Below are 25907 nucleotides of genomic sequence, written 5' to 3' on the forward strand. Positions count from 1 at the left end.
ACGTAAGACCAGCCCAGTGCACTGACGTTTATTCTGTCCAATACATGCTGAATCACTCTCAGATACTCCCAACAGTTAATTGAGCACGGATATTACACTCCTGCAGCTAATCCACATGTTCTCTCCTAGTCACTTCACAAGACCACATCATGTACTCTGCAGTCGTAAATATTTTTGCAAAACAGTCTGCGCAGGCGTGCAGCATCTTTTTTATCAGCGCAGTTCACTATATTTGGTTAAGTATCTTACTATACAACTAAAACGAACATAGGTGCATTACACCAAGTTATAAATAAAAACATCATCACATTTGTATCCTTAAAATTAAGAAGAATATTCTATTCAAGAGTAGCAATGTCTAAAATGGCTTCCCTCTGTTAACCACTGCCATTGGCTTTGCAATTATAAAGTACCTGATACATTACATTATATTTTTTCACGTTCTGCAGATTAAAAGCCAAATGCAACAATCACATGCTCGAGGCGCTCCTTTGTACTTTCATTTCGCAATAGCACTCTATTCTTTCTTTACTGCTAGACCCCCAAATTTGATATGTTACTAAAGTGCACTGTGCTGAAACTATGGACATTAACATATTTAATGTCCGAATGAACACTAAGAGATATACAGTACACAGGTGCCTTTCCCTTGGCAGTCCCAAAGTCTATCCGCAGAAACCTCCTTCAGTTGTAGAATCAAACTTCCTTTCCAAGTAGAACACTTACCAGTGGCGGCTGCCACAGATCTCAAGGGGTGGGTGGATGGGGGACGGAGGAGGGTGGGGTTAGGGGGAACAATAAAATAAAAAATAACTTTTAAAAAACGTACCTGTCTGCCACCTAGCTCCTCTCCCAATGGTGTTGGTGTCCCAGCAGTCCCTTAGACACCAGCACAGGTTCCCCATGCAATCCAGGCACTGCTTTCATGCTATACGTAGCATGAGATCAGCGTGCAGATTGGCCTGAGCACTTTGGTCTGCCACTCAGACAGTGAACTGGAGTGTGTGCTGCTTCTGCAACCCGGCTGTGTTGAGAAACCTAAGGGTCTGTGTAAGTTTGGCCGGCCAAACTGACATGCACACTTAGGTGCACTCACTCCACTCCTCCAGCCCCCTTCCCATGGCCCATCCCTGCCCCTTTCTGCACATGCTATCTCAGAGCCAGCAGCTAAAAAATAAAACGATAATCAAATATCGTTTTATTTTTCAGCTGCTGGCTCTGAGCCTGTGGGGCGATGCCCCTTCCCATTGCGGAGGAGCCGACCATGACACTTACACTTAAGTTACTGCTAAAATCATAGTCTTTTTTACTAATACACTAACGGAGAATATACAACTGGTACCACAATCCCTTTGACAGCAGATTTTTGCCAAAATCATATTTTAACATAAAAAAAGAGTGAAGAAACATCCACTGATATTTGGTGAAGTGCTGGGATCCCTGCATTCCTTCCCATCAGTCCTGGGATGCTCTTGTAGGTCGCTGCCTAGTTATCAAACTCGCCGGAGTGCAGGCGTAGAAATATGCTTCAGAAAAGAAAGGGTGAGGTCCCACTTTTTAAAAAGTAATTATATATTTCTTGATATCCAAATATCTGAAGGCGTATCGCATTTATCTACAAAACTAAAGGAATTTTCATGATTGTTCCAAGTTCAAGTTTATTTTAGGAAAATATTTGAATTCTCAATGGAAATGTAAGCACACGCAGAGATCCAAAAGTATATGAATTTAGGACAGCCAACACGTGTTTCGCCCCATGGGCACGTAAGCCAGTAGAAATATGCTTGCATGAAGGGAGTAGGGGCAGCAAACCCATTTTGTGTCTTCTGATTCACATGGGGTTGGATGATTAGGGTCATATCCAAGGTGCATGGCCGTCCCTAAACGAAGCTGGTGTTGCAGTAGATCTCTGGCCGTTCCAACTGCTGTTTCATCTTTGTCTTCCTTTCATATGACTCACTGACGGATGCGATTTGTGTTTAATTATTCAGATCCAGTGTACAGTTCATTACTATATCAGGCTGTGTTTCCATTGCCGAAGCTTTTTGAGCATCTGGAGCACACTAAACACTTAATACTTCACAGACCCAAATATTAGGAGGAGGACTTTATGGCATTGCAAATGCTCTGTTTGTGGAAGTGTAAATGCACTGTTGGGGGAAGTGTATGTTAACAGAGAGCATCACTGATACAGCCAACACTTGTAGCACAAAGAGACTATGTAACTTCTGGTTTTTTTAGTTATCAGATAGTGAAAAGACACTGCTAAGGCAGTGAAGCAAGATTTAAATGCTGATATCTTTTAACTCTGAAGCAGATAGCTAGGGCTGACCACCAAGGCTAGAAAATCAAGGCAAGAGGCTCAGAGATTGGGTTTGGATGCAGTGTCTGTAGAGCACCCCCCTGAGGGAAAGTCCAATATAAAATACCTGTAGAACTAGTGTGAGATTAACAACACTATGGCTTGATATTCTGTGGTCGGCACTGTTACCACCATATACATCTGTTTGTGCGATAGAGTAGCACTCCTCCTCCCTGCAGTGTGAACTTTACTGCAGCAGACGCTGACATTTGGTGTTAACAGCAGACATCCCCTGGAGAGCTAGTGGCTGCTGCTGTGAAATTTTAAATTACCTTCCGGGGCATACACCCACACTGGGAAGCACACTCACATCTTGCTAGCTACCCTAACACAAGCAGATTGGCCAACTGTTCAGGTGTTCTGAACGATGTATGAAGGCCTTCCCAGCGTTTGGTGTTCACTGGTAGCAAAGGCTGGAAAACTCTGCAATTATGTTTTATTTTACGTAAAACTCCTTGACCTGACCTTGCCGTTTGTTTACTCGTAAAGTGCTAACTTTTGGATCAACTATACTGTTGCAATCTGATGCATCAGTTAATTTATGTGGTAGAGTAATCGCAGAAAATCACTTTTGTCAGATAATCGTTAAGAAAGCACATATGGTAACTGCGACACCAGCTGTTATACCCAGCAACATCCCAGTCACGAATATAAACACGAGCAGTGAGAGGCTCGAGATTCGGCATTGTTTTCTGCCTGACCTTTCTGAAGAGAGGTCACGGCCTTATCGCATTCTGCCGAGCAGCATGTGTGTGGAACACTTGGACATAGCTGTTCCTTCCGGTGATAAGGAAAGTTGCCTGTCCAGCAGTGTACTCTACCCACCACTGCTCGAGTGAAGACAAATGCACTCGACCTCGCCCCTTGGGCTTCCTCGTGGCAGAGCAATCTGCAGTGTTTTACTGATTTTTGGAAGGGGGAGGTGGGGGCGATGAACCCATAATCAGCGCCGCTGTCATCGCCTCTTCTGCCTGAACTAAATCACACAAATGCTGCTCTTTGAGGGCTAGAGGAACGCGTTTTACCTTGTGTGTCTTTGATAACGTGCCTGTGATGCTGTGCGATTTCTTGATGTACAGGCCTCCACAATGCCTCAAAGTAGGCCTAAGTACTTACCACATCAGCAGTTCTTGTTGCGGCCAGCGAGAGTTAGACGTCCAAGCTTCAGTCTGTCTATCAAAATGCTACAGAAGCCTCTTTTGTGCACTCTATGTGTCGTCAGACATGTTACTGTCATGATAAATATTTAAGTGCTCTTGCTCCCTTTTGTAGACAGTGCTGTTGTCCATTTCTGGCACTTGTGTCAATGATTAAGGATCCTCAAACTCCATGATCTAATTCCAGATTCAAGTAAATCCTTCTTCACTGGAACAGCATTTCTCCACACATGAGGTACCATTTACCCTCAGCACTTGCAAATCACCATCAGATGTCATATCTGCAAACCTCAAGATCCTTACGCCCTCCTGATGTCCACCTCTGGCCAACATCCCGTGCACTTTATGTGTTGCTTATCAAGGCTATAGCATATTGCCTCACGTAACTGGGGTTACACTATCATGTCTCATAGTTTACACTGTTCCCCCCCACTTATAAAAATATCTGCATACCATTACCTGAACCCTTCGATGATGGCTTAAGATGTTCACCAAATATACTATTCATAATGTATTTTAACGTATGTTTATGCACATTTGTAGTGAAATGTTTACCTTGCCACTATAACTGTAAAATCAACATCTGCAATTGCCATGATATAGATGCGTATTATGTGTATTTCTAATATCTGTAACTGCACGGACTTCATTTAGAGGTTTCTAGGGGCGGAGCAGCAACTCCCGGGCTTGGCCCTTGCAGCTCCTGGTATTGCCTTAGTGACCCCTGACCTCAGCCATAGCTTATCAGTACCAAGAACACAGGCGCAGCCTGCTTTTATGGGCATTGGGGCTCCCCTCTCATTGTTTTCTGTATATTTTGTTTATTATACTAACAGTGAATAATAGTTATTATTCACTATTAGTGTAATAAAATAAGAAAAACGAACACCAGGAGCTGAAACGAGACCTTTTCTGGAGGCGCAGGTAAGTTAAAAAATGCTTTTAAATGTATAATGTGTGCAAACTTGTGTGTGAGAGTGTGTTTGTGTGAGAGTGACAGTGTGTGTGTGTGTGTGAGTGTGTGTGTGTGTGTGTGTGTGTGTGAGAGAGAGAGTGACAGTGAATGAGATTCAGTGACTGAGAATGAGTCAGTAAGTATGAATAAAACAGAGTGAGTGAGAGTAAGAGTTGACTGGAATGAGTGAGAGTAGGTGAATTAGAATTAAAGAGTTAGAATGAGTGTAAGGGAGTGTTACAGAGTGTGAGTGTTGAAGTGTGAGTTAAAATGAAAATGAAATAGGAATGAGTGAGTCAGTGACAATGAGTGAAATGTATGGGAACTTGAGTAAGAATGTGATATTATGCTTGCAGTGCTTTCATTGGCCATGGCATACTGAAGATGACTCTTAGCTTATAGAGGCACCTATGTCAAAACACTAGTTCTTAGCACAGTAGACACCTGTGGTAAAATAATGATATCGGCATACTGAGGATATCTTTGGTATAATCGGCACCCATTGTACAACATAGGTACTACTATACAGTTTTTAGCAAGTGGGGCACACTTAAAAAAAATGCTTGCACTGGCATACCTGAAGAACTTCATGGCACTGTGGTGCCTGTGGTGAAACGTTAATAGCACTTTGGAGGTAATTCTTGCCATAAAGGAGGATAACCATGGCATACCATGCCACTTCACTCCATGCTACGACATTCCATGCTATGCCACTCCACTCTGTGCTATGCCACTCCACTCTTCCCCAATGTACTCCACTCTGTGACACACCACTTTACCCCACTGCACTATATCCACTCTGACACTTTACTCCACTCTACAACACTTTACTCCACTGTATGCTACACCACTATACAACACTCCACTATACACCATTCCACTCTAGAACATTCTACTCCACTCCACTCTGACACTCTACTCCTCTCTATGCTACTTTACGTCACTCCATTCTATGATTCTACACCACTCTAGGCCACTATATGCCACTTAACTCTGGGCAACTCTACTCTATGCCACCCCACTGTATGCCAGACCACTCTACACTACTTCACTCTACGACATTCCACTCCAGTCTGTAGCACTCCAGTTTATGACAATTTACTCCAATCCAGGACACTTTACTCCACTCTACGCTAAGCCACTCTACTCCACAATCCTCCACTTTACATCACTCCACTTTATAATACTCTACTCCACTATATGCCACTCCACTCTACTTCACTCTCAAACACTGTACCCCGCTCCACGTTATGCCATTTTATGACATTTCACTCTTTGCCCCTGAGCTCTAAATCACTGCACTATACACCTCTCCACTATATTTACTCAACTATATGACACTTTACTCCACTGTACGCTACGCCAATCTATGACACTCCAATATTCGTCCATCCACTCTGTCACTCCACTCTATGACACTCTACTCCAGTCAACTCTACTCCACTCCACAACACTCCACTATACGCCACTCTACGACACTTTATTCCACTCTACACCACTCTGACACTACACTCTACATTCCTCCACTGTACGTCACTCTGCTCTATGACATCCTACTCCACTCCATGACGCTCCACTATATGCCACCTCACTCTACTCTACTCCACTCTGATACTGTACTCTACTATACGCTATGCAACTCTACAACACTCCACTCTTTGCCCCTAAACACATCACTGTTCTCTGGCACCCTACTCCAATTCACTCTTCCCCACTTTACTCCACTCCACTCTAAAATACTCTACACTACTTCATGCCACTTTTTGCCATTTAACTCTAGGCCATGGTACTCCACTCTACTAAAGTCCACTCTACTCTACTTCACTCTACGACACTCCACTTTACGACACTCTATACCACTACACTCTACACCACTTTACTCCACTCTATGCCACTCCGTTCTACTTCACTCTACAACAGTGCACTCCACTCTATGCTACACCACTCCACTCAACTCCATGACACCTTGCTCCATTCTCTGTTCCTCCACTCTATGACCCTCTCCTCTATGCCCCTCCCTTCTATGGCCCTACTCTCTATGCTACTCTGCTCTTCGACCCTCTGCTGCATGCCACTCCATGCCACTCTAAGCCCCTCCACTTCACTCTATGGCACTCCACTGAATGACACTTTGTTCTACTCAATGACACTTTACTCTGCTCTATGCCCCTCCACTCTACACCCATCCTCACCACTCTACACCCCTCCACTCCAAGCCCCTACACTCTACAGGACTCTTTGACACTCATCTCTATGACACTTTGTTTCACTCTACAACACACTATGCCCTCCACTCTGACACTCTACTCCACTCCACTCTATGCCCCTCCACTCTACGCTTCTCCACTCTATGCCATTCCACAATATGCCACTCTACAACATTCCATTCCACTCCACGCTACTCTAGGCCACTCCACTTTATGCCAGTATAATCCACTCTAAGACACTCCAACACCATTCTACAACACTCCATGACACTGTATGCCACTACACTGTACGCCACTCTACTCCACTCTACACAGGTCCAATTTACACTACTTCACGCTACAATGCTCCATTCTATGGCACTCTATAGCACTCTAAGCCACTCCACTCTACACCACCTTACCCCAGTCTGTGCCACTCCACTTTGATACTTCACTGCGCCACTCCACTCTACAACACTTTACTCCACTCCACAACACTTCACTTCACTCCATTCTATGATATGCCTTCTGACATTCTACACCACTCCACTCTACACCACTCCACTAAACTCTACGCCACAACACTCTACACCAATCTACTCTACTCCACTCAATGACACTTCACTCCACTCTAAGGCACTTTACTGTACTTACCGGCAATCCACTCTATAGCACTCCACTCTAGCCCACTCCAATTTGTGCCACTCCCCTCTATGTCACTCCACTCCACTATAATACACTCTACTCCACTATAATACACTCTACTCCACTCTACAACACTCTACTCCATTATATGCTACTCCACTCCCCTCCACTCTACGACCTTTCATTCTACACCATGACACTCTACACCCCTCCATGGATCACTGACAAAATATCGGAAATGAAAATATTGTACGGACAGAATATTGTGTGAAAAATATTCAGGACCAAAATATTGAGAAAGGGAGTGTAAATAGGTAGGTATAGATTTACTATTCTTTACTCCACACCTTCAAGAACATTATTCTATCTACTTCTGCTGCCACACCTGTAAGAAGAATCATCAACAACTCTTTAACTTCAGGAACTTTTCCTGCAGACCTGAAAAAGGCATACATACGACCTTTATTAAAGAAAACAAACCTAGACCCGCAAGACCCCAACAACTACAGACCAATCACAAATGGACCTTTCCTGGCCAAATTGATAGAAAGAGCCGCATTCGCCCAGGTGTCCCAATTCATTGAACACAATTATATACTTTCAGACTTCCAAACTGGATTCCGCCCAGGAAGAAGCACTGAATCGGCACTCATAGCAATCTGGGATGATCTTAAAAACACAGTCGACCGAAATGAAGTTGCTGCACTACTTCTCTTGGACCTCTCAGCTGCCTTTGATACGGTTGACCATGGCACCTTAACTCAAAGACTCCACGAAGCCGGCATACAAGGGATCGCTGTCGACTGGATTACTTCCTATCTTCAAAAAAGATCTAATATCATCCACTCGCCCCCCTTCTCGTCTGAACCCTACCTCACAAAAGCAGGGGTCCCCCAAGGGTCAATCATCTCACCCTTGCTTTTCAACATCTACATGATATCTTTACCAGAACTGATCAATGATTTCCATCTCACATGCTACAACTATGCAGATGACACACAAATACTACTTAAATTAGAATGGCCCAAAAACATTGAAAACTCACAAATCTTCAGTTGCCTTAGAGCCGTTGATCAGTGGATGACCTGGAGCCATCTCAAACTAAATACCTCCAAAACAGAAATACTCATATGTGGTGACTGGAAGAATTATGACCCTCTGTACGTCTGGCCTGACTATCTCGGACCACCTCCTCAATTATCCAAGGAAGTTAAAAACCTAGGAATCACCATGGATTCCAAGTTAACTATGAATGCCCAAGTGGACAAATTAGCACGAACAAGCTTCATCACCTTGAAGACTTTACGACGCATCTTCCCCCTCCTCAGATTTCCACACAAGGTGCAAGCTACTATCTCGCTTGTACTATCCAAACTGGATTATGCCAATGGCCTCTGCCATGGATCATCTCTATCTGTTATGAAAAAACTACAACGTATCCAGAATTCTGCAGCCAGGCTACTATTACATGTAAAGCCGCAAGCCCACATCTCCCCTGCCTTGAAAGCACTACACTGGTTACCCGTTGCCAGAAGATGCACTTTCAAGCTGCTTTGTATCACCCACAAAGCTATACATGGGACATGACTGCTTTTTATCAGAAAGAAAATTACCAAACACATCCAACAAACAAACCTCCGCTCAAGATTTGCACCCCACCTTAGAACACCACCATACAAGAAAAAGACTATAGGTGGTACATCCTTCTCCATCCAAGCAGCCAAACTACGGAATTCATTACCCCCAACTATAAGAGCCACAGATAACTTTCTTGTCTTCAGAAAACTACTCAAGAGTTGGCTCTTTCCTTCATAACCACCATATTCAAACAACTATGAACTGTATATGCCTATGTTGATAAATGTTTTTTCAGATTATGTGTATATTTCTATTTATTTATAGTTTCTTTAGAAAATGTGTATTGCTACTATCTCATAACAATAAAATACACACACACTCTTTAAACCTCTTTGACTAAGTATTTTTTACCCATGGCTCTAATTATGTATTGTATGTGCATATGTGTGTGTATTCATGTGTGTGTGTGTGTATATATATGTATGTATGTGTATGTTGTTTCTGTGCTTGGCATGTTCGTGGATCATTGCATGGCTCCTGGGTGGGTTGTTATACTAGATATCTATGAATTCCTGCTCTCCTCTTATCACACTTATCTACTCATCATCATATGTCATCTCTCTATCAATCTATCCTCCATTCTCACTCTGACTCATCCCAAATCCCTTCTACTACTTTAATCTCCTAAATAACTCTGCCTAAGCTCTTCCCTCCGCTTCCACATCTAACTCACCAAACCTCACTCTACAACTGTGACCTCCCACACAACCCTACTAAATTCTCCTGCATTTATCTCGCCCTGCAACTATGCTCTCCCTAACCCTTCCACATACTCTTCCCTCCTCCACCCCACCCCTTTACTCATCCCAAGCCTTTGGGTTGAGTAAATGAAGGATATACTCCCAATTAACACTACTGGATTTCTTTCCTCCTCCACCCCTCCATTACTCCAGTCAATCTAACTAACAAACTCTCATATCCGCGGCTCACATGAACTCATAATAATACTAAAACTGTACTCATTATTTCCCGATACTAATCCATCACTAATTCTTGTTGGGTTCCAGAGTAGCGTGCTACTCATCGAAAAGCGCTTTGACGCCTCGTCAGGGGTAGTAAGCGCTATATAAATACGATTACAATACAATACAATACGAGGGCAGCGGCAACCACGACAAATTTCTGGCTGTGGCATTATAGAGGTAATTTTTTATAGATGGACAGCATTAATAGCAAAATTCTGACATTGGCATAGTGTATGTAATTTTTGGCCTATTGGGGCATGCATGGCACATGAGGGGACACCCTTAAGATGATGGACCTGTTTCATCGGAGGTAATTTTGGACATATGGGGATCCAATAGCACATTTAAAAAAATGGGGTCATCCTCTGGAGAGCATGATTTTTTTTTCTTTTTTTTTTACCTTGGCAAATTCAGAAAAGACTTGAATATTTAATGAATGCCCTTTGAGAGCCTATGTTATTTTTTTTTAGCAAATTTATGTCAAAATTGTGCTTTAAAATTTACTATGCGACCCTTTGTTTTTATTGAAATAACCTGGGGATGTGCCAACCCCTCCCCCCCCCCAATTCCAGAGTCTGTCTAGAAGAGAGGCCTGGCTCTCTTGCTTTGCTTGCTTGCTATCATGATATCCTTACGGTTAAGGTAATGTGACATCACTTCTTGGGAAGAGTTGAACATGTCATACGTTGTATGATGTTACTTCCTGTGACATCAGTAATGTCAAAATATGTGTAATGCCACTTTAGCTATGCCTGGGGTTTTGGTGAATCAACTATGTGTAACTGCACCGTCTATGTCAATATAAATGGTATACATGTTTATAATGTCGACATTAATTTATCAAATGCTTTAAATTGACAGCATGTCCAGGTGGAGCCGCAAGCCCTTGCAGCAACCGAGGAGTCTGCTCTGATGGGTTAGAAGGCAATGGAACATGCACCTGTGAAGTATGTATTGTGACTAACCAACCTAACATATGTTTAGCTGCTATATGAAGATTAGGGTCTGCTTTGACAAACTAGCTATTCTTTTCCATGCCTTCCTAGGAATACAAGAGCACCACAAGCAGCTTTTGATCCTACATACTGATAATGTATAGGCGGGATAAGTTTTCAACCTGCATGCCTCCCCATCACTGCCAAATAAGCAGGTTCACATAGGTTTGGCTTTAGGCATATGGGAAATGTCACTGAAGTGTGAAGCAAACCATACCACTTGACAGTGATCCTTTTCTTTGAACTTTGGAGCTAAAGCAAAAACTAACAGAAGCCAAGACAAGGATCAATGCCTTCAATCAGCCAGCTGGACCTTGAAAGATATCCCAGCCAGACCATTTCTTCCTACCATCTAAAGAAGATGTCTGCCTTGACTTCTGAGCCTGGAGGTCCAGCTGGAGTTCTGAAAACCTTCAGTCACTCCTCTTCTCACCCTGGATGGCCTTTGGCCTGAGATACCAGGCTGTGGCTAGTAGTCGAAACCACAAGCAGCTAGCAGCACACCACAGGTAGCTAGAGGAAATATAGAACTCTTGATGTCACTCCTCACCAACTAACCAAAGTTCACTGCTACTTCCTCAAATGTGTAACAAAGCAACATTTGTACCTTTTATATAAACATTGTACAAGCCTGGAATTCATTACTCTAACAGTAAATGCATGATTACCCAATGGCAAGGAGTGACCAAAACTGCTAAACTGAAGAATATTGCCAAACCTTTTTTACAGTCAAAATATATGAGCTATTGTGGGTGGGTGAAGATGTGAAATGTCATGGTTAATCTAAATCCAGTGGACCTACATTACACAGAAGCTACTACATTGACACATTCTGCTACATCAAATCCATTACATCAAAGTATTACTACACAGACAATTTTAGAGTCAGCACGTTAGGGTTTTAGAGTTAGGTTCAGGGTAAGGATTAGTGTGACATTAACAATAAGAATAGGAGTAGACTAAAAGCTACACCAGTGGCTATTCGTTATTTTATTGTTAGAGCAGATAATAAAATCCATCAACAAAACACATGATAAACAATTTTACATGAACATGAGCTCATACAAATACATTAAAATAATCTAAAGTCACTAGAAAGATACAATCACTTTAAAAAAAATTACATTAAGAGAATATGTTTAAACAATAAATACTTTGTTATGGATTAAGTGTGTCCAAACTCTAGTATTTTGGATCTTGTCAGCGATGCTGCATTAAGAAAATTGGAGGCCAGTTTTATTTCGCTGTCGCTTCATATGCTGGGGACAGAATTGACGATGAGCATCCTTGAATCAGTTTTACATGTTCTTAGGGCATTTATCCTGGCCAGTAGGCCCATAATCCGGTATAACGGAGCAACCCATTCAGCTCTAGGTGAAGAAAAAGGAGTACAAAAGAAATGTAGACTTAGCTAGTGGTACAACACCATTTCTGAACTTCTAATACACAATTCTTAAAACTGTTTGATTAATATAGTCTGAAAAAGTTCCTCAGTCCTAAAAATAGTTTTGTGGTGCAAAAAGGCTTGAGTGAAAGTGCTGAACGCGATGGAGGATTCTCTCTTCTCCATGAATGATTCCCAGGATCTTACCATAACTCTGGATGCAGCATTCTAACGAATAGGAGACTGATTATGCCAGTATTCCCTTAAGCTACGTTCCAACAGGGATTTCTTAATGTAACTCAGCCAGAGGACCCTTGCCAACCTTGGCTGAGTGATAATATTATGAAGCACATTCCTAAATGGGCTTAACTTGTCAGAGCTCCAAATGTGAAACTAATCATTATGGGCCTCAGTTTAGTGAGCACTACAATGCGTTTTAATGCAAGATCTAATTTTAAAGGTAGGAGAGGGGTATTCTGACCACGTTTTGTTAGTAATTTATAAATCTATTCTCTTTGATCCCTAAGGTTGAGACATTGCAATGGCCTCAAAGCTCTGCCCCGTAAAGGGTGGCTTTAATTGCTTGGGCTTTGTAAATTTCTATTGCAGGGGAAATTGGATAAGCAGAAGTACAGTTAGCAAACCTAAGAATGACTAAGGCTGTTTGTGTTTTTAAGAATGGATTGTTGTCATTTTGTGTCCTCCGTGAGTTATGATCAGTTAGCCTAAACCCCAGATAATGAAATTCATTGACTTTCTTGATGCAGTTCTCCCCCCAACCTCATAACCCCCATGAAATTGCTCCTGCGAGTGAAAATTAGGAACTTAGGGCGTGATATTGATGGAGGGGTCTATTCCATCACTAACGTGATGGCTATCCCGTCTGCCATATTATGATTCCATTATTTCCAATGGAAATTGTAATATGCTATAAGTAAGGGCAGTAAGGCCAGTATCGTCTCCTCAATCTTGGGGCAACGTTTTTGCAACCAGACATAAAATGTATGCAACTATTGATGAAAAGAAGAAAAGGTTAGGGCCTAGTACACATCCCTGGCAAGCATCTTTGTTAACTCTGATTTTTGGCTGTCAATTCTCCCTTAGTGCCCCACCTGGACATGAATTATCATGTCTAAAAGGACTGGTGGGACTCCCAGTTCATCAAGGACTTCCCACTGCCTCTTCTTTGGGACCAGATCAAATGTGACTGTGAGATCAACAAAGGCAATATAAAGGTTCCAATTGCTAATATCTACCGTCTTGCATTTGATAATGAAAAATCTGAACGGGTTCCTGTTTTCTCCATGGTAGTGGCTTAGTGTATCATTTTCCTTAATCCAATCACTTAGCTTGTCAAGGACTTGCTTAGCAAAGATCTTTTCAAAGTTATCCAGGGGACTGACAGTGCAGTAATTTCCTGACACCACGTTTTTGCAGCCCTTTTTAAAAATGGGGACTATCTCTGCCCTCTTCCATGAGAGGGGAATGGGGGCACCAGCAGCTGTGGCAAACGAAATAAGGTTAACTTAAGGTACCCAGATTTTGGGCGGAAGAAGTCAGTGGGGACCCTATCCAGGCCGGGGGCCTTGCCCTGCCCCTTGAACTTGACCGCCTTCTTCGTATCTTGTAGTGAGAAGGTGATTGAGTGCAAAGTGGCTGTTTTGTTTAGGGTTGATATTTTCACCACATAAGGGATTTTGATAGTGATGGAGGGCATAAAGAGATTCAAAATGGTTTAACCAATCATTGCATTGTATATGGACCTCTGGTCTTGTGGCAACATCACTGCCCAGTGGCTAACTATGTCACACAATTTGTCTTGCATCCCTGTTCCTAGTGGCGTTTAACAGGTCCTCCCTGTAGGAGGCTGGACTGGCTTGTAGTGAGTACCAAGGGGTACTTGCACCTTGCACCAGGCCCAGTTATCCCTTATTAGTGTATAGGGTGTCTAGCAGCATAGGCTGATAGATAATGGTAGCTTAGCAGAGCAGCTTAGGCTGAACTAGGAGACGAGTGAAGCTCCTACAGTACCACTTAGTGTCATATGCACAATATCATAAGAAAACACAATACACAGTTATACTAAAAATAAAGGTACTTTATTTTTATGACAATATGCCAAAGTATCTCAGAGTGTACCCTCAGTGAGAGGATAGGAAATATACACAAGATATATATACACAATACCAAAAATATGCAGTATAGTCTTAGAAAACAGTGCAAACAATGTATAGTTACAATAGGATGCAATGGGGACACATAGGGATAGGGGCAACACAAACCATATACTCCAAAAGTGGAATGCGAACCACGAATGGATCCCAAACCTATGTGACCTTGTAGAGGGTCGCTGGGACTATTAGAAAATAGTAAGGGTTAGAAAAATAGCCCACCCCAAGATCCTGAAAAGTGAGTGCAAAGTGCACTAAAGTTCCCCAAATGACAAAGAAGTCGTGATAGGGGAATACTGCAGGAAAGACACAAACCAGCAATGCAACAACAATGGATTTCCAGTCGAGGGTACCTGTGGAACAAGGGGACCAAGTCCAAAAGTCACAAGCAAGTCGGAGATGGGCAGATGCCCAGGAAATGCCAGCTGTGGGTGCAAAGAAGCTTCTACTGGACAAGAGAAGCTGAGGTTTCTGCAGGAACGACAAGGGCTAGAGACTTCCCCTTTGGAGGACGGATCCCTCACGCCGTGGAGAGTCGTGCAGAAGTGTTTTCCCGCCGAAAGACCGCCAACAAGCCTTGCTAGCTGCAAATCGTGCGGTAAGCGTTTTTGGATGTTGCTATGGCCCAGGAGGGGCTAGGATGTCGCAAATTATGTCAGGAGAGAGAGGGGATGTCGAGCAAGACAAGGAGCCCTCTCAGCAGCAGGTAGCACCCGGAGAAGTGCCAGAAACAGGCACTACGAGGATGCGTGAAACGGTGCTCACCCGAAGTTGCACAAAGGAGTCCCACGTCGCCGGAGACCAACTTAGAAAGTCGTGCAATGCAGGTTAGAGTGCCGTGGACCCAGGCTTGGCTGTGCACAAAGGATTTCCGCCGGAAGTGCACAGGGGCCGGAGTAGCTGCAAAAGTCGCGGTTCCCAGCAATGCAGTCTGGCGTGGGGAAGCAAGGACTTACCTCCACCAAACTTGGACTGAAGAGTCACTGGACTGTGGGGGTCACTTGGACACAGTTGCTGGATTCGAGGGACCTCGCTTGTTGTGCTGAGAGGAGACCCAAGGGACCGGTGATGCAGTTCTTTGGTGCCTGCGGTTGCAGGGGGACGATTCCGTCGAACAACGGGAGATTTCTTCGGAGCTTCTAGTGCAGAGAGGAGGCAGACTACCCCCACAGCATGCACCACCAGGAAAACAGTCGAGAAGGCGGCAGGATCAGCGTTACAGAGTTGCAGTAGTCGTCTTAGCTACTATGTTGCAGTTTTGCAGGCTTCCAGCGCGGTCAGCAGTCTATTCCTTGGCAGAAGGTGAAGAGAGAGATGCAGAGGAACTCGGATGAGCTCTTGCATTCGTTATCTAAAGTTTCCCCAGAGACAGAGACCCTAAATAGCCAGAAAAGAGGGTTTCTCCAAAAGTTTTAAAATTGAAGAGAGCAGATTTTCCAGACTATTCAAGGAGGCAGATAATCTAACTTCCTGATCTTGGGGTTGGCTAGGCAAACATTAATTGGAACTTGTACTGCGCTGACAAATAAATGGAAGTATTCAGAGTCTTGTAAAGAGGTAGAACTATTGAACAGAAGAAGTCCTGTAGGAGGTAGCACCAACGAAGGCCCCCCAAAAGGTGAAGAGTGGCCTTTTACTGAGAGCCCGTGAATACTACAAAAATTTTGATCCAAGTCGGGCAAATTAAAATCTTGAAAGTCAGTAATCGACGAGTCCACCACCTTTGTCTGAGCACCAGGATCCTGGGGTGCTACCATAAGCTGGGCCAGTGAAGAATAATTATTAAACGACAAGTGGGGAGAGAGAGAGGGTAGAGGAGGCTGTGATTCAAACAAACTTTGGAAAATCTGGGAACTCTGACTATGCTCCGTGGTTACTGTTGGCAATACCAAAATGACTGGCTCCTCTATCTTCCTCCCTAAACCTTTCTCCACCGGCAGATGTCTTTTAGGGATTTTTGGGGTGAAGGAGCGCTTAACTCCATGCCCTCTGAAGAACCCACAGAGGGATCACACTATAACTCCAGCTGGGAAGATTTACCTTTCTCCCAGAAAGGGAATAACTAGTTCAGACCTTTCAGCTGTAAAATCGGAATGCCTTTATTTCGAAGAGGTTTAGATCTAGTTTTTACGCAAGGCCTTCCAGGCAACAGACGTCCAGAGCGAAGTTTCTTTAAGCTCATGATTTCTTCCTTTCGTGGATCCCTGAAATCAAAGTAATAATAGTGATGCGTAAATCAAATCCACTATGTCTGGAGATAAGAAGCCAATTACGGATACAGCTGACCAGCAGGCGTGCAGGCACCACTGCATCAACCCATTATTGAGCGCTGCCTCGCCCCCTACCCCTCCACTACTATATTCTGAGTTTCTATCGCAGTGGGCAGGAGGGGGCACGAGCACGTTCAAAGGGTACTCAATTTCGGAACTCTGTAATATAGTTCTCCTGCCGTTTGATATTGTGAGGTGTAAATCAGTTTGTGAGGCTTAGGTGAGCTTTTGGAAGAGAAAAAAACAATACGAGAGCAAGGGCGAATAGGTTCAAGTCCCAATGTTTTAAAGGTCAGGTTATGTGGTACAGCAGTGCCAAACATCAGCGCTCCAGTACTCGCCAGCCCCAACACCAACTCCAAAGTTCACCAAGAAAGATACCAGCCGTCACCCCTCCTCTCCAGGCCCTAACTGAACACTGGTGCACCAGTCCCCTGCCTTCGAGACTGCAACAAGTGGCTCCCGGCTCCTCAGTTCTGGCTCCCAGCCCTAAATCGGGTGAGGAAGTGGGCCACGGGGAAAGAGGAGCCCCAGGGGAACACCGCACCCCTCGGTACTCCCCTGGTCAGCAAATAGGGGGCCGAGCCCTGTCACTGCCGTCTCCACCACCACCGTCCCATTATCTGTCGAGGGGGGAGCGGCTGGCGGGCAGAGAGAAGGAGATCCCTCTCGGCGTTCGGCATTCGGGGGTGTTCCCTGCGGGCACGCCCACCAGCAACTCAGCGTTTTTAGCGTTTTGGCGTCACGGCAGTCAGCAAGAGGCAGAGTGTCCAATAGGTGCACTCCTCACGTACAAGGGCTGAACTTCATAATGTGCTGTGGGAAGGATTTCACCAAGGGTTATCTAAGGGTGACTATATATGTTAGGTTTAGGGTATATTTTAGAGCATGGCATAGTGCAATCCTAACAGTAGATTTAAGCTCATTCTAAGCAGCAATGTTAGCGCTGGGTTTAGAGTTATGGGCAATATGGATGTACAGATAGATGATGCAGTGGTGAAACTGTAATACCAAATTACATTTTATATGTGCCAGGTCAATATAGCGGTAGGTCAATGTTGTCATCCTCTATGTAGGGAAATGCAACCCTCGGTGATAACAAAAATGTGTGTCTGTACGTTCATATATCCTGCCCTCTCATAACAATACCACAAAGGTAGTGTGGTTCATATCGCTCTTCACACAAGCGAGGGCTAGCAGGGAACAAGAGTGTGCACTTACGTTTCACCATTACGCAATAACACTCCATTACGCTGTTGAATGTTGCACATCATAAAAAACTGAACATGCTCATAATCCTGATTTTCTTGTAATCATGTTCACAAATCTAAAAACCACTGCAGATGGGGTCAAATTTAGGGCAAATGCTTTTTGAAGTAATAGTTCCTACATCCCTCCTGAGATGTATAGCCTCATATACATTTAGGTAATGATTTTACAGATGCCAAAGAATGTTTATTGAGGAAAAAAGAAATAGGAAATAATTCTTTCCTTAAACTCCTAGCATTGATTTACTAACATCACCTTATAATATACACTCAATGTATTGTTGTAAGACCGTCGATTTTTCTAGTCGTGTGCGTGTACAAAACTCTACATGGCTAACATATTTGTAATGGACAAATCTTCCAACGCTCAGAATGACACTGCTGCTGTGTGACCTTAAATTCTACTACAAGACACCCATGGAACATTACCAAAACTGTCCAGGTGGTATTGATTTGCATGCATTTATGTACCGGTATGCATATAGTGCTGACTTGACATTTAACACCATGTCAAAGGCATGCTATTTGATCCGTTTCATTTTAAATCACTCAGTAGTGGTTTGCTGAAGTAAAGAACAATGATTGTATTTTGTCTACGCAGATAAAACACAAATATAAATTTTTGCCACTGCAAAGCACTATCCGTAAAGACAAAATACAAACACTGTCCACAGGGCAGTTCATTATTTATTCTTAAAAGTTTGACTGTGAATGCGTTGTGAAACTGTTGAGGACAATAAACTGATATTTTTCAGAAGTATTTAGTTTTTTTTAGACCTAACTACAAAATTCCTTACAGTATGTTTTGCTAATAAAGCTGTGTTTTTTTTAATGACATACCTATATTAAAATCCCAAATCAGTGTCGCATGTAGGGTATAAAGTTCTTTGTAAGAGTGTGCATACTTTATTTACTGTAGTTCATGGATGTCCAAAGCCTGTGCTGGTATTTACATGCAGAAGACATACCTCCCTTTCCTGTTCTAGGATTACACTTAACATGTAGGTGCTTACTTGTAGTACAGTGGAATGCAAGCCATATAATCTTTATATATTGGTATTCTAGTGGTGCAGTAAGAGATGTGGACTCTCTCTTGGATGTGTCCAAGATGACCTGAACTCTTTGGAAATTCCACATGAAAATGAACTCTGCGTTCTGCTACCAAGGAGAAAACTAAACTCTTTTAAATCTTCTCAAACACACTGTCTTCACTTTGCCTAAAATGATATGTAATACAGGACTCTAATGCGTAGTTTAGTCCATGCCTGACAGACCAACACCATGGGTGAAAAATAAGGTGCAGAGTGCTGGCAAATACACCATTGCCCATGCCACTTTTATGGGTGTTGAGCTACCTTCCGCAGTCAGTGCCATTCATTTACATTGAAACAACTGTGAATGCCCTTCTAACAAAAAAGATTGCTTGACATAAACATCTAAAGCTCACTCTTAAATACGCCTGTTTATTGTATTTAATTAAACTTTCTCAATATTACAAATCATCACAGACTCGACTGCATTGTAAGAAAAAACACAATCTGAATTTTTGATGCACATTTAGGGAGGTGTCAGTACCAACAATCATGGGGTACCGATTGTATGCTAACGGTGCATGTACAAAAAATAACTATCCCCTCAAAAACACCTATGCTCAGTAAAATCTGTTTGCCCAAGTGCACCTTTTCAAAAATGCGTAACCCATCTTTGGGAATACATTGCCTTCTTGAAGTTCACTGTTGCTTGACCTTCGAAGGGACACCTCTGCTGACCCACGCACCTCACATGTGCATATCTATTTTAGTGGATCAACAATTAAACATTCCATCCACGATTGTACTTCAGATGTGATCAATATATTCATCATAATCTGTCAAAGAGCAGCACACATCCTCCTGCTATCTCCTCCAAATATATAAACGTGTGTTCACTAGTGCACCTTTTGGTAGCTCCTTATATCATTTGGACTTTTAGCTATTATGTCTATTAACTGTAATGACGTTTCAGCACTGTACTGCAGAAGTGGGGTATGATGGTCTCCATAAGTACTTGGGGTACTGTGTCTAGTAAACAGCCCCCATCCTATAGGTTTGTGTTTCATAAGCCCACATCTTTGTCTTAGTGCAGTGGGAGGGCTTTCTAGTTACCAAAGTAACTTGTTCCAGGCAACTTTCAAATGTGTGATTCTCAACTTGCAAAAGTATCTTCAAAGGACAGCAAGGCTACTGAAACACTAAACCAGCAACCACACCATGAGGTTATATAATGAGGTTTATTAAAATCTAGAATAGATATTTCACATGAGCAGGTTACACCACTCAATTTTGAGGTTTTATAGTGAGACACCGGCTAATACCCACCCTCCCCTCAAACAGGCCATATAAATGACACAAAGTAAAAGATCGTCGGCTAGGTCGAATCAATTTCAAAGCTAATTGGTGAGACACATTAGCTGCAGCTGTGGCTCTCACAGATCTGAAGCTCCAGCAACACAGCATCCAGGGTCAATGAATGAAATGTAGACCAACGGGAACCCAACCTGCTCCAAGTTATAGGGGAAATTGGCAAATTCAATAACTTTGACCCATCTGTCACTGACTCAGGGGTGAGGCCAGCTAATACTTTGCTCCTTGCAGATGAACGGAAGAAATTACATGGCCTGAGACAAGGTCTAAAGTGCTGAGGCTTCCTAGCAGGGTAAGGTTACCAGATGACTACGTCTCACTAAGGAGGCACTGCTGCCATTCCTTTCTCGAACCGTTGTAAACTAGACGTTTAGTCCAGTTGTTTTAATCAGTGGTATATAAGACCAAAAGTATTGGAAGGTAGTAGATTGGTCAATAAAAGACTAGGAACTTTGTATTGTCTCATTGGTGGCATTGAATCATCTGCAAACATTATAGCAGAGAAAGTCCTTGGGATATGGAAATGCTTCATGGACCACTTCTGCTAAAGAAGCTGATGACAGCACACCCACAAATCTTCCCTGGTTTAGCCTGTAAGTGTGCAAATGCCACTCCCTATCCTCTTGGAGAGATGCCTTGACTCTCATGGCCCAGGCTGTGTCCACTCACCTTATTTCTACCCATTTGATAAGCAGCTCTCTTTCATATTCACCATGCACGCAGCTGCAAGCACTGCCTGTTAGATTATCACAGGTGATCTAATGTTATCATTGTATTTAGTTTCCAGGCAGTGCCCCTCGAATGTGCTGGCATGGTCCCACAAACTACTGTTATTGTAGAACACAACTCTAAGCTCTTTCTGACAGGGACCTCCACATTCTATGCATTCTCCTAACATACCCACTGTTCATCATATGTAATAAACTGAACATTTGTCCATTTTGGGCACACAGTGAGGTTCTGATGTTTCTTGTGAATCTATGCAATGTTTGTGTACTAAAAGTGTGCTTCCATTGCTTCTCATTGACCCCAGTACACACCCAGACCTGTTTCTCAAAGTTAAATCTGTACAGACGTAACTCTGCCCTTATGGAACTCTTTATACAGCTTCAGATTTTCTTTATAAGGCTAATTTGAAGAGGGCTCTTGCAGTGCTTAGGTCCTCTAGATGGGCTTTCTGAATTCCTGCCGTGGTCCTAGTTCAAGGAACACAAATTCCATTGTGGCACTTTAAACATAGTCTCCATATTGTGTCAGAGAAGCACAACCAACCATCTGCTTAAAGATTACCTTCTTAAAAACATAAAACAGTGCTCCCTTGTGTAGGCCATTGCCATTTCAAGCCTGATAAAAAGAAAGCTGTTTCAAATAACTCAGGGCGGAAGTAAGCAATAATATGATAAATGTTCCGATACCTCTACCACAGTCCTTGTTTGCCACTCTCCTGTTGCTGTGTCAGAATGTATACCAAAGCTGGATGCAAACTGTCTATTCCCATGGGGTTATCTCTGCCGCTTGTGTTTGGACTCCTGACCATTCAAACAGACAATACTGGACCCACTGTTCACTCTCAGATACCCAGTACAGTTGCACAATGTGGAGCTGTTTCATCTACACACTCCATACACACACACACCGCCCATAAACAAAGATTCCTTCAGCTGTGTGAACGAGGTCAGAATGAGTGCTGTGTTTTTGTTTTTCTTCAGCTCAGCGGCGGTGGAAGAGGTGCTTTGCAAGTCTGCAATCATGACCTAGAGAACTGGCAGCACAGCATGTTCCGTGCTTAGGGACATTGGGAGAAAGGAGAGGTCAGAGCTTTATAGAGTTTGATGTTCTTCAGTGCCTTAAGGTTTCAGAGTTGTTATTAGTTTAGGATTAGCGTTGATGAACTGGTGTGACATACAAAGGGTTTCAAAGTTTGTTTGAGGAGGTCTAAGACTGACCAGAATGGCAAGGGGCTTCCGGTACATTTACACAGTTTAGGTGAGGCCAGGGTTTCCCCTTGGTTGCAGTTGTACACCTTTTTGGAATTAAGGCAATGTGGTGAGAGCCTCATTTTCTTGCATGAGAACAGTTCAGCAGTAAGTTTGAAGCAAATGCTGGGAGTTTTGAGAAAATGCTTATGGGCTTCCTGGCACTGGACTTTAGCACTCACTTGTTTCGGATAGGGGCAGCGATGGAGGGTTTCCAGCTGAGGATGGGCAAAGATAGACTGAAGGGCTTAGGTAGATGGCAGAGCAGATGTGTGTGGAAGTATGTTTAGCAAGAAATGAACTAATGGGTTGTTTATTTAATTGGCAAGTGCTCTTTGTGCGAAGTCTAACCTGGGAGATATATGGATCTGCAAGTACTTCTTAGTGTAGTGGGTCGGTGTGCAGGCTAAGAGGCAATTTGGAGGCAACTAGCTGGACCTGGATAAAGATGGTGCCAAGGTGCATTGGTTTGCATTGGTTTGGCCTTGGCAGGATGCATTGGCACAAGTGCGGCCGGCCGTATGGGAGTACAAGACAAAGTGGAGCAAACCCAAGGTTTTAAGCAATCATATAGGGGAGAATGTTGTGGTGCAATCAAGTGAATGGGGGTTTGCTGAAGGTCAGCTGGATTTCCAGATGGATTAGGCCTAGGAGAAAGGGGAGGGGCACACAGCAGCCGACTGAGATAAATAGAGCCAATAAGGAATAGAATAGAGCGATGACTGGTTTCGGTAAGGTGAGAGTGGTGTAGTGATAACACATCTGAGCATTGTTGTTGAGTTCCCGCATTTGTTCAGGCTCAATAGGATGCACTTGTCTGAGCACAGCAATAACCTATATTTAGAAGGGTTGATGAATGACCATAAGAAGCTCTGATTTGGGGGGGCAGAAATGACAACTCACAGAGGGTCTTTCTGGTGGTGGAGGAAGGCAAACTGTTCAGCTGATTGGGGAAAAGGTATGTAGTTGTAAAAATGAGCAAAGAACAATGGGGCCAAAGTTTGGGGCAAGGATGAGGGCCTGGTTCAGGGGCGGGCAGGCTTGACAAGGTGGTTAATGTGGGTTCCCATGTGAGGACCACAAGGACTCATGACATTTCAAAGGTTATGTGCAGTTCAGAAGTGTTTGGGAGGTGGGATGTTGGGGGGTAGGAGTTACTTAGGGAAGGTGGGTTTCTTTAGAACTTTTTGTGAGCCTAGTTGACAGGGTAGCATGTGCGGCTCAGCCAAAGGGCTAGGTACTCTGCTTACCAGTTGTAAATAAAGCAGCCTTTTGCACTCAAAGCAAGCAGAGTGGTGTGTTCATTTCCCTCCATTTAGGGACTGTACACGGCCAGCGCAGCACGTTCTGCTCTCAAAGGTTGGAAAGAAGGGGATGGATTGAAACAGTGATACAATGGCCATAGGACTTCTCCTTGTGGTTTCATCCCGTACAGCACCAAGCACACTTTGTGTGCCCACTGCAGAGCTGAAGCTCACTTTCCACCCTGGTACGTTCTATTGGGGTTTGGGAGTGGGTGTTTTATTGTTATGATCTGTTGTTGATGTGTATTGTTGTCACTGTAGGGCAAGCGGAGGAAGGCAAAGACTTAATCTGAGGGGGGGGGGCGGATGAGAGGATGTAAGAACAATCAAAGAACAATGGATCCAAGATTTTTGGGCAAGGACTAGGACCTGGTCCAATAGGGTGCAGACTTTGGCAAGATGAAGTTCAGAAGTGTTTGAAGGGGTAGGATGTTGGAGTCAGGAGCTACGTATGAGAGACTGATTGGTTTAGAACCTTTTGCTATCCCAGTTGACAGAAAAGCTTGTGTGGCGTAGGTGAAGGGTAGGTACTCTGCTTGCCAGTTGTACATAAAGCAGCCTTTTGCACTCAAAACAAGTGGAGTGGTGTGATCATTTCCTCCCAACTGCACTCATTCTGGTAAACTATTTAGGGACACTTGGCAATAACCACCTAAAACCATTTTGACAACTGAAAAAGCAATAATCCCTCAAGTGCTTCAGAAGAGAGTGACTCGAATCTTCCATAGCATTCCATTCACACACCTAGTGAGGGAGGTTTTAGCTTCTCAAAAATGCCTGCTTCTTGTGGCCTATCCTAGCAACTCTAGCAGGCGGCACCTCTTCTGCTTTCAGGACCAGGCACCAGCCTACATGCCTCTTCTTGTTCCTCCTGGAGCCCACGGCAATGATCAAAGCATGCTAAATGTTCAATATCCTTCTGCGTCTGGTCCATGCAGAGCAAATATGTAGATTTGACAAACAGCCAAGTTGAATTGACTTGCAAGTTTACACTTTGAAGCTACAAACAAAATTACCTCAGTTATTCATCCCGAGACAGTACCTTATATTTGAGAATCCTTGCATTCACACAGCTCCACGCTCTATAACTCTGACCCACCACCCCTACACATTAAGGGTCTGAAATCTTCTGGAGAACCATAACATGCTTTTTTGGTTTGTGTGTCCATAATATTTGGAATACTTATGTCAACATTTACCTCCTGCAGGAAGGATTTGGCGGGTACCGCATGTGAAACATGCTCTGCGGACAATTTATACGGAGAAAACTGCCGTTCTGGTAGGTTTAAAATCTTTTTAGCTTTTTGTACTTAAACATTTGTAAATGTATTTGTAATTACCAGACTGTGCCATCATGATTACTCTACAAAATGTGAAATCAAAGGTCTGAGCTGCAGACTCCGATCAGGGAAGTGGAAAAAGTCCTCTCCATTCCAAGTATTTTCAGAGCCCAAGCCAAAATGATATCTTGCTTTTGTGGTGTTCCTTCACCCCTTGCACCAAGATATGTCTTTGTCATGTGTTCAATATGGTGCCTTTTAGTGGTGATTTGTGATGGCTCTGTAAGGCAGCTGCCTACCATGGTCTTGATGTACAACTATGCCTAAGCCCTTACCACGGCCTGGGTATCCACTGAAACAGAATGTGAGTAAGACAGATGCAGTCAAGGGCTGTGAGCATCCCAATAACAAATTATACACTCTTTGTATGACAATCCATTTTGATGGAATTCATCATTTTGGTGTGTTCAGTGTCTATGGTGTTTCCTTTTTCGTGTTGTTTAATGCTGATCAGTTGAAAATTACTTATTCCCAATATCACGTACATCATTCTGTGTGTATGCCACCCTATTAAAATACACACTCCGGAGATCCCGCCCCTTTTAACAATACATTTTATTTAGGCTATTTTGAACTGCAAAGTGTGAACAAACCCTTGTGTCCTCTGCTGACCTTTAAAAATAAGGCTCCTAGTTTTTACAGATAAATACAGACAGAAAACAAGGTGCTTCCTGTCTGCATTTATTTTTTTTAAACTGAATAATATAGAAATTTGAGCTTCTTTTGAGTCGCTTACCATGCTCTCTTTCTTGAATTCCCGGCCAACAGCTGAGCCGATAGACAGTATGGAGTTTTAAAAATACAGGATGATAGTTCCTTAAATACCATCATATGTCAATGTACATTTGTAGTACAATGTTAACATTTACATTTATGTTATATTTAGCTG

General features: G+C 43.2%; 1 protein-coding gene across 1 annotated transcript in view; it reads left to right on the forward strand.

The window, feature by feature from the left end:
* The window catches only part of STAB2 (stabilin 2), an 805158-nt gene that overhangs the window by 31154 nt on the left and 748097 nt on the right, over positions 1-25907 (forward strand). Inside the window, 3 exon segments of the mRNA XM_069228991.1 lie at positions 10770-10855; positions 24887-24898; positions 24900-24957. Of these exon segments, the coding sequence (XP_069085092.1) occupies positions 10770-10855; positions 24887-24898; positions 24900-24957 (156 nt within the window).

This window comes from Pleurodeles waltl, chromosome 4_1 (genome assembly GCF_031143425.1).
Source record: "Pleurodeles waltl isolate 20211129_DDA chromosome 4_1, aPleWal1.hap1.20221129, whole genome shotgun sequence".
NCBI classification, from domain to species: domain Eukaryota; kingdom Metazoa; phylum Chordata; class Amphibia; order Caudata; family Salamandridae; genus Pleurodeles; species Pleurodeles waltl.